The 14808-nt window shown below is 50.0% G+C and overlaps 6 protein-coding genes across 6 annotated transcripts; 4 read left to right on the top strand and 2 right to left on the bottom strand.

The window, feature by feature from the left end:
• Window positions 1-365: 365 nt before the first annotated feature.
• On the top strand, window positions 366-1053 carry ALT_4588 (DUF4149 domain-containing protein; the record flags this gene model as incomplete). The annotated part of the gene is made up of 4 exons (XM_033559018.2): window positions 366-397; window positions 452-485; window positions 541-829; window positions 887-1053. The coding sequence occupies 4 exons, from the start codon at window positions 366-368 to the stop codon at window positions 1051-1053; spliced, it is 522 nt and encodes a 173-aa protein (XP_033414909.2).
• A 620-nt stretch (window positions 1054-1673) lies between these two features.
• Window positions 1674-3002, top strand: ALT_4587 (uncharacterized protein; the record flags this gene model as incomplete). Its single annotated transcript, XM_033559019.2, has 1 exon — window positions 1674-3002. The coding sequence occupies one exon, from the start codon at window positions 1674-1676 to the stop codon at window positions 3000-3002; it is 1329 nt and encodes a 442-aa protein (XP_033414910.2).
• Window positions 3003-3842: 840 nt separating this feature from the next.
• On the top strand, window positions 3843-7151 carry ALT_4586 (uncharacterized protein; the record flags this gene model as incomplete). Its single annotated transcript, XM_033559020.2, has 1 exon — window positions 3843-7151. One exon carries the CDS (start codon window positions 3843-3845, stop codon window positions 7149-7151), a length of 3309 nt encoding a protein of 1102 aa, XP_033414911.2.
• Window positions 7152-7518: 367 nt separating this feature from the next.
• ALT_4585 (DNA topoisomerase 3) lies at window positions 7519-9807 on the bottom strand (the record flags this gene model as incomplete). The annotated part of the gene is made up of 7 exons (XM_089599774.1): window positions 7519-8308; window positions 8366-8502; window positions 8559-8881; window positions 8946-9115; window positions 9175-9353; window positions 9402-9644; window positions 9718-9807. The coding sequence occupies 7 exons, from the start codon at window positions 9805-9807 to the stop codon at window positions 7519-7521; spliced, it is 1932 nt and encodes a 643-aa protein (XP_089456112.1).
• Window positions 9808-10209: 402 nt separating this feature from the next.
• ALT_4584 (DUF1295 domain protein) lies at window positions 10210-11384 on the top strand (the record flags this gene model as incomplete). Its single annotated transcript, XM_033559022.2, has 2 exons — window positions 10210-10581; window positions 10638-11384. The coding sequence occupies 2 exons, from the start codon at window positions 10210-10212 to the stop codon at window positions 11382-11384; spliced, it is 1119 nt and encodes a 372-aa protein (XP_033414913.1).
• Window positions 11385-11937: 553 nt separating this feature from the next.
• ALT_4583 (ATP-dependent metallopeptidase FtsH/Yme1/Tma family protein) lies at window positions 11938-14642 on the bottom strand (the record flags this gene model as incomplete). The annotated part of the gene is made up of 2 exons (XM_033559023.2): window positions 11938-12716; window positions 12773-14642. 2 exons carry the CDS (start codon window positions 14640-14642, stop codon window positions 11938-11940), a joined length of 2649 nt encoding a protein of 882 aa, XP_033414914.2.
• Window positions 14643-14808: the final 166 nt, after the last annotated feature.

The following is a 14808-nucleotide window of genomic DNA, read 5'->3' as shown; positions in this document are numbered from 1 at the left end:
GGAGATGAGGAAAGAAAGAGCCAGATAAAGGTTGCTCATTGATGGATAGACAAACACGACACTCCAGGCAGACGCGCGATATTTCCCGATTGGGAGTTAGGCAGAACGCGAAGGCACATGACATCATTAGAGGAAAGGTGCGTCTATTTTGCATGTAGTGTGTGTACATACTTCCGCGCCCATAAAAGCCGTTGCAACAATTAGATCACACGGACAGAGTGCGTCGAAATATGTTCCGGCATTCCCCAGCTCTCCACCTCCGACAATCGTCTGACCCCGTCACTTCGTCTTCGCTGCTGCAGCAGATCCCAGCTCGTCCGTTGACGGATTATAAAGCATATCATTGATAGTTAAAAACAGGCAATATGACTGACCCTCGTCCTTACCATCTCCTCAGGTACAGTGTCCCTGTTTATTAAGATGTAAACATGTCGCTGACTTCTGCCGCAAGCTACGGTACCCTGTTGGGTGTGCAAGTGTTCCAGGTAAACCTCAATCTGGCAGCTTATATATTCAGCTGTTAACATCAAGGCGCAACAGACATTTATTGGGGGCGTTATCGCTTTCCGAGTGCTCCCTCGCCCTCAGTTCTCAACATTGCAGACTTCGGTATTCCCCGTGTACTTCACGCTGCAGTCCGCACTTCCCGTAGTTATCGCCTTGACTTCCAGTAAAGGCGGCCAGCTCAATGGCCTTTCCGGACTTCTTGCTCCTGAGAATCGATTTGGAACACTCCTGCCTCTCGCAACTGTTGCAGTGTCTGGGCTGATCAATCAGGTCATCCTGCGCCCACTCACTGTCCAGACAATGAACGAGAGGAAGCACCAGGGTATGCTTCCGGGCCCTGTTATCTCATCTCACTTACTGGCTGCTAAAATTTTGGCAGAAACTCGTGATGGCAAAAAGAGCTACGACCCTGCCCCCCACTCAAAGGAGATGATGGCTCTGAACAAGAAATTCGGCAGACTTCATGGTCTGTCAAGTCTGATCAACATGGTCAGCCTTGCTGCTACGATCTATTACGGTGCAGCTCTCAGCAAGCGCTTGTCTTGAAGAGCTCTCTGATTTCAAGTTCTCGGTTGATCGCTAACCCCAGGACTGCTTACTGGTTTATCTCTCTATGTCCTTAACGCTCTGTATATATCGTTCAAGCAGGGTGACCATACATCAACCCGTCTGCAAATATAAAGAAAACTCGTTAGATACTTCGTTTCTGTTGAAGTGGTTTGCACATTTACCTGAGTTCTACTGTGAGGGCCGTCATGGTATTGAGACACATTATCCGCCAGTGTTTGGCTTGCAAGGTTTCAGACTTCGGCCATAAACTTGTGTCACTAATCTGAAAACAAGCAGCAAATTAGGAACCCATTTAGGTGTTTTATTCTGTTATCCTTGTCAAGCACGTCTGCATACCACGCTTTGAGTCAACTGAGACATGTACGCGGAATTACTGCTTCAAATTGAATGCCATTCAACTCTTTGTTGCACAGGTGACGGTTTCCCATTGATGATCGTTGGGCATCTGGATATTTATCTCCCCGTCTTCCTCACTTTATCTTGACAGGATCAGAAACCAGAAGGCTGTTCTCCCCTTGCCGATATCTCTCCTTGCGCAATTTTTTTTCTCTTTAACCCCGTTCTCAGCTTGACTGTCATCGACCAGCCTTTGCAAAATGTCTATTCTGTCCGTTGCAATTGTGGTAGTCACCGTCGTCAGCCCTATCTTCATATCAGCAGTCCAATCGATCTCAGAACACCTGGCTTGCGCCAAAATCTATATTTCGAGAGCTCTCGGGAAAATGTCTGCTTTCAACATTGACGGTATTATCAAAGAGCTTGATCAGTGGCGGGCACTACACACATCATACATGAAGCCATCTTCCGCTTCCACGCCAGTTCCTGAGTCCGATATTGCGTGCTTAGGGACCGATAATCTCCACCACAAGAACCACACATTGTTTGACCCGGGTTTGAGTGAGCTGGGCTCACTATGGCGCGGTCAAATCAGTCAGGGTCCGGTTTCCACCTCGGGCCATCTTACCAATGGACCAACTTTCGGGAGTCTTTACAGTGAAGTTTTACTTCTCAACCGGCAAGTTTTGCTTTTCGTCATGATTGTTCTGTTGATCATACCAGCAGTAACATCCATATTCACTTGGTATTCCCGCAGGCATTGCCTCCAAGTAGCGAACATTGAGATTCTAGAATTCATCAACGAAGTCCGTGCCCGGAAAGCGTTCCTGCTGAAAAGGATGAGCTCCGCTGTTTCAATGCTGAACGGCCAAATTGACAGCATCATGAAGCAAATAGCGATGGAGCATGAGCGGGTTTCCGCCGAACTACCCACCTTCCTTGATACTGAAGTCAGAGAACTGCGACATGCTCTCGAGACACAATTCCAGAACGAATTTGATCACCATGTCCTGGAAGTAAGGAATTTTGCGGACAACTTGGAACGCGCACGGAGGAGTTTTCCAGATCCCGAAGCCATTGAAGCGGAGTGCAAGGATTTCCAGTCTGAGCTTCAACGCTGGAGACAGCAAATGGGCAACTTTCTCGCTCATGCCAGTATCGAGGCTGAAAAGAATGGTAATATACAGATTCCTGTCAAGCATATCATGGCGACCCCAGAGGAAGTACCGACTGCTCAGGTTACTGAGACTGAATATGAGGCCATCGAAGACAAAGTGGACAGAAACGACTCTGGAAGCCTAACTGTGAGCGAGAAGCCTCGAGCACTAGACGAGGAGCCAATCTCGAGAATGGCGCTGTGGGCAACAGCGTCTGGATACCCTGCACCCACACCAGGGGAAATCGAAGAAGGCCGAAGAATTCGGCGCGAGAGAGTCGCAAAACGTATGACAGAGAACAATGGTCAGCGATCTGTGAGAAGCGAGTCTGGGCCCAGAAAGCGCAGATGCCCGTTCCGAAACAGGGGCCACGGCGTGCACAAGCAAGACCACGATGCGGCTCGCCAGTCCCCCAACCCCTCCTTGCACTAGATTATCTTTTTGGGAAGGAGGTCGAAATGCATGGAGCACGAAATTCTGTGTCTGCATTGATTATTGTTCGTTATGGGAGTACCTCAATCAGTCAAGCTAGGTGGCATTGTCAGTTGGACGCACCTAGCTAGATCTCCTTCAAAGGTTGAGTGCCACGGGTAAATTTCTAAAACAATCGATGAATGTATCCGTAATGAGAATGTCAAAGACATGATCTAATTTTTCTCTAGCACGGGAAGTGTAGGTATTCCTTTGGCTTGGATCCGAATGTATTGACGGTTGTGGTTGCTCTGAGCCCCCAGGACAAAGAAAGTATCCATAAAGGGCAGGCGTTTGCGATCTCAGAGACAATAAACCATGTCTTGTATTCCTCTTTCTTTCCCTTCTATCATCTGTACTATTTTAGACTCAACCACAAATTGCTTTACCCCGCCTGCCCTTGTTCGATCTGCTTTGCCCTCTTCGACAGCACTCCGTCTTTCGAGGTTTCACATTCTTTCGCGACTGGACACAATTGAGCACGACTTGCTAGACTCTGTTCACTCTCGAAGCCCTCATTTCTTCGACTCAACTCGTTTGCGAACATGGCATCTTCCCGGAGCCTCACCTGTCAAAGAACGTTCGTTCGCTGCCATGGTATATTCTCGTCCACAAGGAAGACCCGTCCGAGGTTATATATCCTACGTAACGCCCAAGGACTATGTCGTCTTGAACCGGTTTCCCTGTTTGATTTTCCTCGCTCCTGTCTCTTCTTAACATTGCAAGTATTGCCTCCGACTCGAAAGAATACTCGAATCTCATATTGCCTCCTCAAATCAGACTCCTTCCTCCTGGCTGAGGATGGAGGCCACGATATTCGTGCTCAGTTCTCTAGCCACCAATCTCGCTGGAATCTACTGGCATGTCCCCTTCACCGTCGTTGATCCTCATCACACGTTCCTTGAGCGACTTGTTGGCTCCGTTCAGGTGTCCAGCACCATCTACACCCTCAGGTATTGGCATTCTCTCGTGTTTTCGGAGTTTCCCGAAGCTGCAAATTGTGAAAGCCCATGCGAAAGCTCATGTGAAAGCCCTGCACAGAAAACTTCAATTAAGCTTGGTGACATGCTGAAGAATGTTATGGATCAATATGTTCAGAGACCAAACTTGACGACCCCTTGTCCCATAAATATTGGCAATTCTTGCAGTGATCAACCGCCTCCACTTACCACGATACATCACACGCTCTTCGGAAGAGCTTTTGACATCCCTCTCGATCAGAATTCTGCCGATCTGTACTGGACTGTCTTCTTCACGGCTCTTGTACTGATTGCTATCATTCTCGTACTCTGGAAGGGATTCACCCAAGGCAGCCGCCAACATGATACCGATGCTACCTCGGTTGAGAAATCCGACAAGTCGACAGACCTTCCAAGCGAGAAGGAGGTCCTAGATTGGATTCGTATCTCTCGCTTTGCTGTCGCTCTGGGAATCAAAGACGATATTTCTCACGACATCGTCAAGATCAGAGCAAAGATTACGGAGATTCCAGAGAACTTGCGTCAATTCCAAAGAATTCTCCAGTCCGATTCCATGGGCGCTGCATGCAAGGAAGGAGGCGATGTGGAACCCAACAGAAGGACACTCGCCCAAGTCTTTGATGGTCACCTTCGGTTCTGCAGCGAAGCAGTGAAAAGTGCCATGGAGGTGCTGAACCAACTCAGCAGACGCGTGGACCACAGAATCAACTTACACGAACAACCGCTAGATGGCTACGGCCATGGCCAAGGAGATCAGAAGCTTGAAGATCCAACTGAGGAGTTTGGTCTGTACCAGCAAGAGTTTCTCACCAAGGACACCCTGGAGGCAACGACATCGGCCATGGAAAAGCGCATTCTCGGAACAGTGGATGATCATATTTCAGCCCTTGGCGAAGAAGCGAAGAAGCGGATTGGTAACATTGAGTCCGCACTTGCAAAGGTACAACAATCCCTTTCTGTTAGTGTCGTCGATCAGGAACAGCTGAACGAGACTATCGGCGGTCTCAAAGCAGACATGGAGAATCTCCGAACGTCATTGCAATCACTTTCCCGCGAGGGCAATGACTCGGAGGTTGGTGTCGATACCGTCATTCACGAGCAACTGCAGAGCCTAGAGAAGCGTGTGCGATCCCTCGAGCGTGCGGCTTCAGTGACTCCCCTTGACAAGAAGCAGATTGAACAAGAACTTGACGAACTCGACCAAGCCGTAATCAGTCTGAAGAATTCGCATGCGAAAATCCAGTCGAAGCTCGACTCAACCGTCACCGAAACACAAGTGAAAGAAGCTTTGAAACAAATAGCTGCGCACCTCGAGCAACAAACTGAAGGAATGAAAAAACAACTCCACGGGCTCATGGCAGCTTTGGATGAAGTCAAGAACGCTGCGATCAAGTCGAAGAACAATGACCCTGAACTTGCCAAACAATTGGAAGATATCGAAAGGGCGATCGATGATTCAGCAAAGGAGGTACAAAGCTTCAGAAAAGACCTCGACACACACGCCCTGGAACACAAAAGTCTGCGTGAGGCCGTCAACCGTTCCTTGGAGTGGAATAAGGAGCTTGAAGACGGAATCAAGCAGAAGATCAGCAGAGTAACCAGGAATATCTTGGAAACGAATGCCCGGATGCATATATCAACCGAAACCAAGGATAAGCTCGAAGAATACAAGTGGCATCAAAGGAACATGAACATGAGTATTTGGGGACACCTAGAAAAATGCATGGCCGCTCTTGGCATCAAATTTGACTTGAGCGCCGCTGATCTAGTGACTGCGCACGATAGGAACCAGGATCCTGTCGAAAAGCCTGATTCGAACGATGAGGATCTTGCTGCAGAGCATGGCGCACATAATACCGGGACCGACTTTGTCGATGAATGGCCTTCAGAGAAAAAAGGACGCGGCGCAGGATTCGAGGCCCAATCGCCAAAGGAGAAAGCCCAACCAACACAGGATGAAGCAGGAACCCCAAAGGGCGAAGTTCAAAAAAACGAACCAGTACAGACATCCGATGATCAACGCCGCGCGAGGGCCGAGTCTGAGCTGATCAGTCCGAGGAGTTCAAAACCAGCCCCCAGAGCACTTAGTTGTCCAAAGCAATCGCCCGTAGCAGGCCGGGGTGATGAAGCTGCAAAGCACGACAAAGCAGACACAGCACAATCGCGAGCAGAACATAATCAAGAGGCTGAGAAGGGCCACGAATCGGCTGCATGGAAAACCCACAAAGACACTGTAGCGCAACCGACGGCATCAGTAGGAACCCAGTCTCCTCAGACACCGGGGTCTGCGAAGGGCAAACCATCTGGGAAGCACGCCCCAGAACCCCTCCGTCTGAAGACCGAGACATCTACCTCCGCGAGGCTCGAGAAGGGCCAGGCTTCGACTCAGTCGCTTCCAAAGCCCAACAGTGAGCCTACTTCTGCTGAACTGAGCAAGAGTAGGTGGGCTCCCTCAACTCCGATCCTGGCTCAGTCCAAAACACCTACTCATGGAGGGACTGAACGGGGCCAGTTGATTGCGCCAACTCTAACCCAGCCACCTTCGAAGCCAAACACTGAGTCTGCCCCCGCCGGAATGAGCAAGAGTATGTTGGCTCCCTCAACTGCGACTCAAGCGCAACCGAAGACATCAGACGGAACCCAGTCGTCTCAGACACTGGGGTCCGCGAAGAGCAAATCATCTAAGGAGCACACCCCAAGAACACCCGGTTTTAATCCGGAGGCATCTACCTTCTCCGCAAAGCGCGAGAAGGGCAAAGGAGCTGGCGCGGCTTCAGCTCAATCGCCTTCAAAGTCAACCACTGCCGAAATGAGCAAGAGCAGGTGGGCCTCAACTCCGACGCAGGCTCAGTCCAAAACACCTACTCATGGAGGGATTGTAGGAGATCAGTCAGCTAGCCCAGCTTCAGCCCAAGCCCCTCCAAAGCTGGATGCACCCGCTTCTGCAGAAATGGGCAAAAGTAGGTGGGCTAGCCCGGCTTCAGGCCAAGCTCCATCAAAGCCACCCACTACTGCTGGACTGAGCAAAAGCAGGTGGGCCGATGATGAGTCTCCAACCGCGCAGATATCAAAGAGTGTTTCTTTGCCCTCCGAAAAGAACTCGAAAGGAGACCTTGGTGAAACCTTTTGAACTCAAGGGCATAGTTCAGGATTGATGCTCTTTCCGTAGACTTCTTTGATTTAGCTCTATGGTTTGTTTTTGTGATTGTTTGTTGCTCTTTTGCCACCAGAATTACTTGTCTTTTGTCTGATTCAGTTTGGAGAATCCTGAGTTGGTGTATGCACATTGCTTTGTTGGTTTCTGCAGTCTGAGACCGAATTTTGCTACCTTGGAAGAAGTCATGTTTGTTCACGTGGTTGCAAATGTAAGATTTCTCATGTTGATTCGGTCTGGTGAAAGGAAAGTCTAATCAATCAAGGGTATCAGATATCGTAAAGTCAATAGGCCACAGCAAGCCTCAACGCCAATCAATGATGCAGGAAACCTCAACAAAATTTCAAACGGTGGCCTGCTCAATCAGGTATTTTCGACAGGCTGCCTTCAGCATATCAATACGTCTCTGAGTATGAATGAAGACCTCGCGGTACATGTCCAGACTCTCTTGAACAACCTCCTGGCGCGATTTGGAGCCTGCACAGATCTCACGCATACGGAGCTCCATTTCCTTACGCAGGAATGGCTTGCTGAGTGACGGTTTATCCGGTAGATTGGCGACAACGTTGTCATAGCCTTCCACCAAGGCAATACCTAGGCGAGTGGGGATGAATTCCTTCACAGCGTTCCGACCACTTCCTCGCGAATGAACGGCGACATACTCGCGCTCCTTGATTTTGGCAATGTGTTCGGCCATGGTGGCGTCCGTACCTATTCCGTTCGCGTCCATGAGCCCGATGAGTTCTGGTTCGGTCAAGTAGTTGGGGGCCGTTGTCTTGCCCTCGAAGATGTTGGCTTCAGTCGGCACGAAAACTTCGCCCACTCGGAAGTTTGGCAGTTGTTGACTACTCTCCCACTTGTCGTATACGTAAACTTCAAGGTAGTTCTTTTCCAGAACGATCAGGCCGTTGGCGTGAAACATCTCGTCGCCATATTGGATCTCGATCTCGGTGCTTTGGCCTTTTGCGTCATCGGAGCAGCATGCGAGAAATCGCCTGACTACGAACTCGTACACCTTCTTCTCGTCAGCGTTCAGTGCACTTGGTGAGACCCAGCATACTGGGTGGATAGGTGGATGCGCGCGGTCATTGTGGCGTCCCGAACGAGGAGTCTTGAACGCGCCATTGATGAGACTTCGTAGTTGGGAAAGTCAGTAATGTTGGAGAATGTCCGCTTTAAAGAACTCTTACCCTCGGGCGTATTCACCCCAGTTGTTATCTGGGAATTGCTTCTCAATTAACTTCTTTAAATCAATCCCTTTGTCAAATTGATCCGTCTCAGTACGAGGATAGCTGATGTAACCTTTGGTATAGAGAGATTCTGCGGCCTAAATCTTGGTGAACCTCACGGTGAGAGTTTAAGAATAGTGTACAGACTGCATACCTTCATGACCGCAGAACTGTCCATGCGAAGGTACCTACTACCCATCATCTGTAAGTCCACCGTTGTCAACGGCAGAGGTCTCCATTTGCTGGTAGGCTTTTGGTTGACTTTTGTGACTTTAGCGGTCTTTGCTAGCAGACACCTTTCCAGCATGACGGTCACGGCGGCCCTGTCGAAAAGATGGACTCTCCTCCACAAGAAGTTGACCTTTTTTCTTTCTTGGACGTGCACCACCTTAATTCCCCAGAAAGTCTCCGGCTTGAAATTCTTCACTCGTAGATATCGATCAACAACAAAGCCGAGTGTGGGGAATTGACATGATCCTGGTGATTCAGTGAGTTATTGTTACTGGAATCAGACAAACTCAGAGGTAGCCCAACTACGTACCGTAACTGATTAGTTTATTTGCCAGATCAACACACATACGTTGTAGTTGAAGACTCTGCAATCGGGTGAATGCAGCACCAATTCGAAGGTCGAGTTCGATTCTGGCAGCAACTGCATTTGCTTGGTTCTCATCCACATCTATGAGGGCCCGAGCAGCGCGTAGAACATGCCTGTTATCGGGTGAGCATTGCTGATGGAAAAGAGCTAGATATCATCCATATACACTCACGCCCTCTCTGTGTTGCTGAATCGAGCTCTTTTGACCAGGATACGTTGGTTTCCCTCCTTGGCTTTTTTGCGGACTTCGGTACCGATGTGCTCTCCCTCTCGGTCACAGTCAGTCCAGATAAATAGAGCCTTGGACATTCTGGCCTGCTCCTTAATGTTTTCTGCGATTGGCTTCTTGTCCTATACATGGAGTTAGCCTTGCTGCGTGGTCCAAGAAATACCCGTGACCAGGCCGTTGAGGACCGAAAACAAGAGGTTGGCATTGCATACTTCTTCCACAAATTCGCGCACAGGAGCTTCAAAGAGTGCGCCCGGTGGGCATGAGAGCCAGCTTTTGTACTGACTCTCGAAGTCGAGGGCCATCAAATGTCCCAAGACGCTGGTCATTGTGACTGAGCAGGTGCCCCAGGGATCACCGAAGTTGAACTCAAATAAATAATTCTTCACATATTTATTACCGTGTATAGATATCTATGTTTGTCTCAGTATATGTGACTTCAATAGCTTCAATAACCCGTGCCGTCTTAAGCCAACGGTCACTCACAGTTTGCATGGAACCCCCAGAAAGATGCTGAGCCACAGCTTTAGCGATGGCAGGTTTCTCTGCCACGCAGAGAATCCTTGGGACAGGCATAGCAAATGGCCCGTCAATTCAGAACTCTCGATTAAGCCATGCTCGATTTGCCCTTGTTGACACTCAAGTCACGAACCCGACATTATTGCTTCCTCGAGAAAAGGAACATTAGAGACGCGCAAAAGACGCGGTCAACTTCCAGAAACGGACATAGTAGATTTCTGCCTGTACGCCCGAGAGCCTTAACGCCTGAGGCAGCCGTGTCGTCATCCCCAACGGTCGTCGCCCAAGGCGGTAAGCTTGCTGTCCAATGAGAACGCTCGTCCGCGTTGTCATGATGGCATCCATCTCATTTGTTTTGCCTCGATGTTTTGATTCTCCTCGATCGACAAGGAAACGTCTCAGAATCATCGTCGGGTGTGCAATAACTTAACTGCGATACCTGCTCTGAAGTCTTTCGGAATGGCGATCCCACTTCCTCAAGTTCACTCTGTTGTGGACTGTGCCTCTTTCAACCGCACCGTGCTGCCCTTCCTGTCGCAGTTGACAACGCTTCCTGCGCAGCTGCAAGTGGCCGCCGCAGCGAAAGACGTGGACGCTCTGAAGGATATTTATCTTTCGACAAACCCTTTCATCTCGGCGCTCGGATTCACTTTGGTTTTATGGGTCCTCTTCGTCGTGGCCGCGGAATTTAACCGCAACTATTCGCAAGTTGATCGGTTTTGGAGTATCCTGCCGTCTGTGTATAATGTGCACTTTGTCGCTTGGGCGCGCATGTGGGGCATTAAGAATCAGACCTTGGATACAATCGCAGTCATCACTTTGCTCTGGAGTGTAAGTTATACTAACGGGACGGCTCTGTATCTACCACCGACTCTAATTCCGCTTAGATCCGCTTGACCTTCAACTACTGGCGTAAGGGAGGTTATCAGATTGGTTCTGAGGACTACCGCTGGGAGATTGTCAAGTCCCAGATCAACAACCGGTTCCTGCTCTTCCTGCTCAACGTCACATTCATCAGCTTCATTCAGCCAATGCTCCTTCTCCTTGTGACGGCACCTACCTACAACTTCATTCTCCTCTCGCACCTCCCTGAAGTTGAACCGTTCGGCCTCCCCGACCTTATTTTCTCGCGTCTTGCATTCTTCTTCCTCATCATCGAATACTTCGCCGATCAGCAGCAATGGAACTTCCAAAACGCAAAGAAGGAGTACCAGAAGACAGCTCGCATCCCCGACCAGTACAAAGGCCAGTTCACTCCCGAGGACCTGGAGCGCGGCTTCGTCGTTAGCGGTCTCTGGTCACTGTCCCGACACCCGAATTTTGTCGCCGAGCAAGCCATCTGGCTCACTCTGTACCTGTGGAACTGCTACCGCACCGACAGCTACATTCAGTGGACTGGACTGGGAGTTTTGGGCTACATGCTCATTTTCCAGTCGAGCACCCGGCTGACCGAGTCGATCAGTGCAGGCAAGTACCCTGAATACAGCGAGTATCAGGCGCGTGTGGGACGCTTCGTTCCTCGCTTTTCTGTCAAGCCCAAGTACAACGGCAGTGAGAAGAAGGCCCCTCGGTCCAAGACTGAGTCGGCAGGCGCTGGTGATCAGGCGACACAGGAGGGCAAGAAAAGTCAGTGATGGGAGAAGGTTGGGTTTTCAATGCAAGATTTCTGTTGAATATATCTTTACTTTGAATTTCTGGGGTACCGGATGGCTGAAATTTCTTAATATATATGTTTGCCAGTTTTGAGTGAATTTTTGATATCTGTTTCCTGTCGGAGTACTGGATCTACTATATCAAGGTTTGATTAGGTATGCTACTAGGTGAATACAAGGCTGCTATCAGAGTTCAAAGGAATACGAGAAACCCAAGTTTTATAACACTCTAATGGTGTTAAATTGATACTCCACCACCTAAGACCTAGAGGGTCACATAATATACAGGAGTACACTAGATAAGTCTAAGACGAGAAGTCGAAACGCGAACGACATGAGTGAAGAGGAAGGAAAATGCAGAGACATCACAAAAATCCTAATATTTATGATACAAGTGAAACCCAACGGGGAGAATAAGATGTGAAAACAGCGGAGAGGCTTCAATCGTTCAATAAATACAAATCCTGGCATAAAGAAACATGTAACACCCTCCTCGCTTGACCTTGGATATCCCGTTGTTCCTATAGTTCGTCGCCTAGGAGGGCGGTTTAGCACCACCCTCGGAACCTCCTTCAATTGGCGGCATAGGCTCGGGAGGAGCAATGGTCTGTCCATGGGCGGCACCGAAGTACTTGGCGAACTCGCCTGAATCGGGATAGGGTCTAGGACCGAGGAGTCTAATCATGTCATCACGGCTGAGGACTTCCTTGGCCAGGAGCTCTTCGGCGACAATGCCAACTTCCTTCTTTTTCTCAGTGAGTAGAGCGCGGCATTGGTTGTATGCCTCATTGACGATGCGGCGGACTTCACTGTCGATCTCCCGAGCGGTGTCCTCGGAGAAGGGCTTGTGAAGCTGCTGTTGAGGGTCCTCCTCGTAGTAGATGTATCTGAGCTTGGGCGACATGCCGAACTTGGTTACCATGGCAGTTGCCATGCGGGTAACTTTGTTGAAATCATCGCTGGCGCCGCTGGTAACAGTATCGAAGTGCAGCTCTTCGCTGACACGGCCTCCAAGAGTCATAGCCATGCGATCCATCAGCTGATTTACGTTCATCAGGTATGTGTCGCCACCCGCTGGCAGATACTGTGCGTAACCCAGAGCTCCTTGACCCCGAGGAATAATCGAGACTTTGAGCAGGGGATCGGCCCAACGGAAATACCAGCCACAGATAGCGTGTCCAGCCTCGTGGTAAGCAACCGTCCGCTTCTCTTCGGGAGAGAGAACAAGTGATTTCTTTTCCAAACCTCCGACGACACGCTCGATAGCCTGCTCGAAGTGCCTCATGGTGATGGACTCGGCGTTCTCACGAGCCGCTAAGAGAAGAATTAGCATTGCTGGACACCCACAAACCAAAACTTTTGAAACTTACCAACCAAAGCTGCCTCGTTGACACAGTTAGCAATGTCAGCACCAGCGAAGCCAGGTGTCAAAGCAGCGAGTCTGCCTTCAAGATAATCCATATCCTCCTTGGTCACAACCTTCTTCAGATGGACGCGGAAGATCTGTTTCCGGCCTTCCATCGTTGGTCTGTCGATACCAATGTGCCGATCAAAGCGTCCAGGCCGCATCAAAGCCTTGTCGAGGACATCGGGTCTGTTGGTACCAGCGAGAACGACAACTTGTTCCGTGGTGTTGAAACCATCCATCTCCGTCAGGATCTGGTTCAAGGTGCTCTCCCGCTCGTCATTACCTCCACCGAAGCTCTGTTTGGCTCTAGATTTACCGATGGCATCGATTTCGTCGATGAAGATGATGCAAGGGGCATTCTTCCGGGCGTTGGCGAAAAGATCACGAACACGAGAAGGACCGACACCAACGAACATTTCGACGAACTCGGAACCGCTGACGCTGAAGAAGGGTACGCCGGATTCACCAGCAGTGGCCTTTGCGAGCAACGTCTTACCCGTACCGGGAGGACCTGAGAGTATGGCACCGCGAGGGATCTTGGCACCGAGTTTCTGGAACTTCTCGGGGGTCTTGAGGAAGCTGACGAACTCCATGATTTCGACCTTTGCTTCGTCCATACCCGCAACGTCGGAGAACTTGATCTTGATATCGGTTTCGTGATTGAAGCGCTTGGCCCGGCTCCTTCCCATACCGAAGATTCCGCTCTGACCACCTGCACCGCCGGCGGCACGTCTCGACAGCCAGAAGAAAGAACCTATCAGGAGAAGTGTAGGAGCGATGGACAGAAATGTGGTAAGCCATGATACCTCATCGACGTAGGCGACGGGAATCCGCTCGGAGCTTGGAATCCCAAGCTCATGCTGAGCTTCATCCAACCTGCGCTCAAAGCTATCCACGGAACCAATACCAAAGTAATAGTGAAAATTCGGCTGTAACGCCGGCGAGTCAGGGTATACCCGAGCCAACGCGTCACGATGCAAGTCCACTTTGACTACGGCATGATTAATAACCGTCAGTTTTTCCACAAGACCTTTGTCGAAGAAGTTCGCTCTAAACTCTTGCCATGTGATCTCCTTGCTGTTTTCACCAGGAAAGAAGCTGCGGTATACATAATAGGTGATAAGCGAGGTGATCAAAAACGAGGCGGGGTCGAACTTGAATTCAAAGGTGCGGAAATTCGGAGGTATTTGCTTGTTCCCCTGATCGCGTCCCTTCTTTTGCTCTCCCTGCTGCTGCTGTTGCTTTTGCTGCTCGCCCTGTACACCGTCCTCTGACTTGGGTTTCTCCTTATTCCGTTCCTCCTCGATCTGGTTCAGTTTGTAGGCGTAGTCGGTCATGTGCTGCGACATGTATCGTGTTAACTTGACATAATCCATCAGAGACGCCGGCCTTCCGGACTGAACGTGCTTCTTGATGAACTGCTGCATCTCCGCCGGTAATCCCTCCCTTAGCAACAGAGTCCGTATATCATCCAGCATCTGATGTTGCGATGGCGGCACCTTGTTCTTCAGGTGGTCGACGAATAGATTGACTTGTTCCTGCTCCTCCTTGCTAAGAGGGGACTCGGGATCGTTTGGCGTCTTCCTATCTCCAGGTTTCCCGGCGTCATTCCCCGGACCCGTCGCTGCTTTGTTCTGGCCGCCTTTGTCATTCGGGGGCTTCGGACCCCCGGGGTTTCCAGTAGCATAGGTCCTAACACTGTGGGCCGTGATCAACGATGATAATCTCGACTGCGGAACACGCGCAGACAGCGGACGTGTGCGATTGATGCATTCTGCGGCTCTCCTCGAATATCGAGCAAGATTGCCTGGCCGTCTGAGTAAGGTGGCCATGGTCGAGGTAGATGAGCCCGAAGGCGAGGTCAAAGGATTAAATTAGGCTCACTTCAGTTAGAAAGAGAGTCCGCGGAAGCCATAGAGGCTCTAGATGAGACAAAAAAGAGGGTAGGAGATGTTTGTTCGTGCCTGAGAGGAGGAGCTCTTACAGAAGCAGTTCGCC

This window comes from Aspergillus lentulus (genome assembly GCF_001445615.1).
Source record: "Aspergillus lentulus DNA, contig: Alt08, strain: IFM 54703, whole genome shotgun sequence".
Taxonomy (NCBI): domain Eukaryota; kingdom Fungi; phylum Ascomycota; class Eurotiomycetes; order Eurotiales; family Aspergillaceae; genus Aspergillus; species Aspergillus lentulus.
This window is presented reverse-complemented; position numbering and strand designations above follow the sequence as displayed.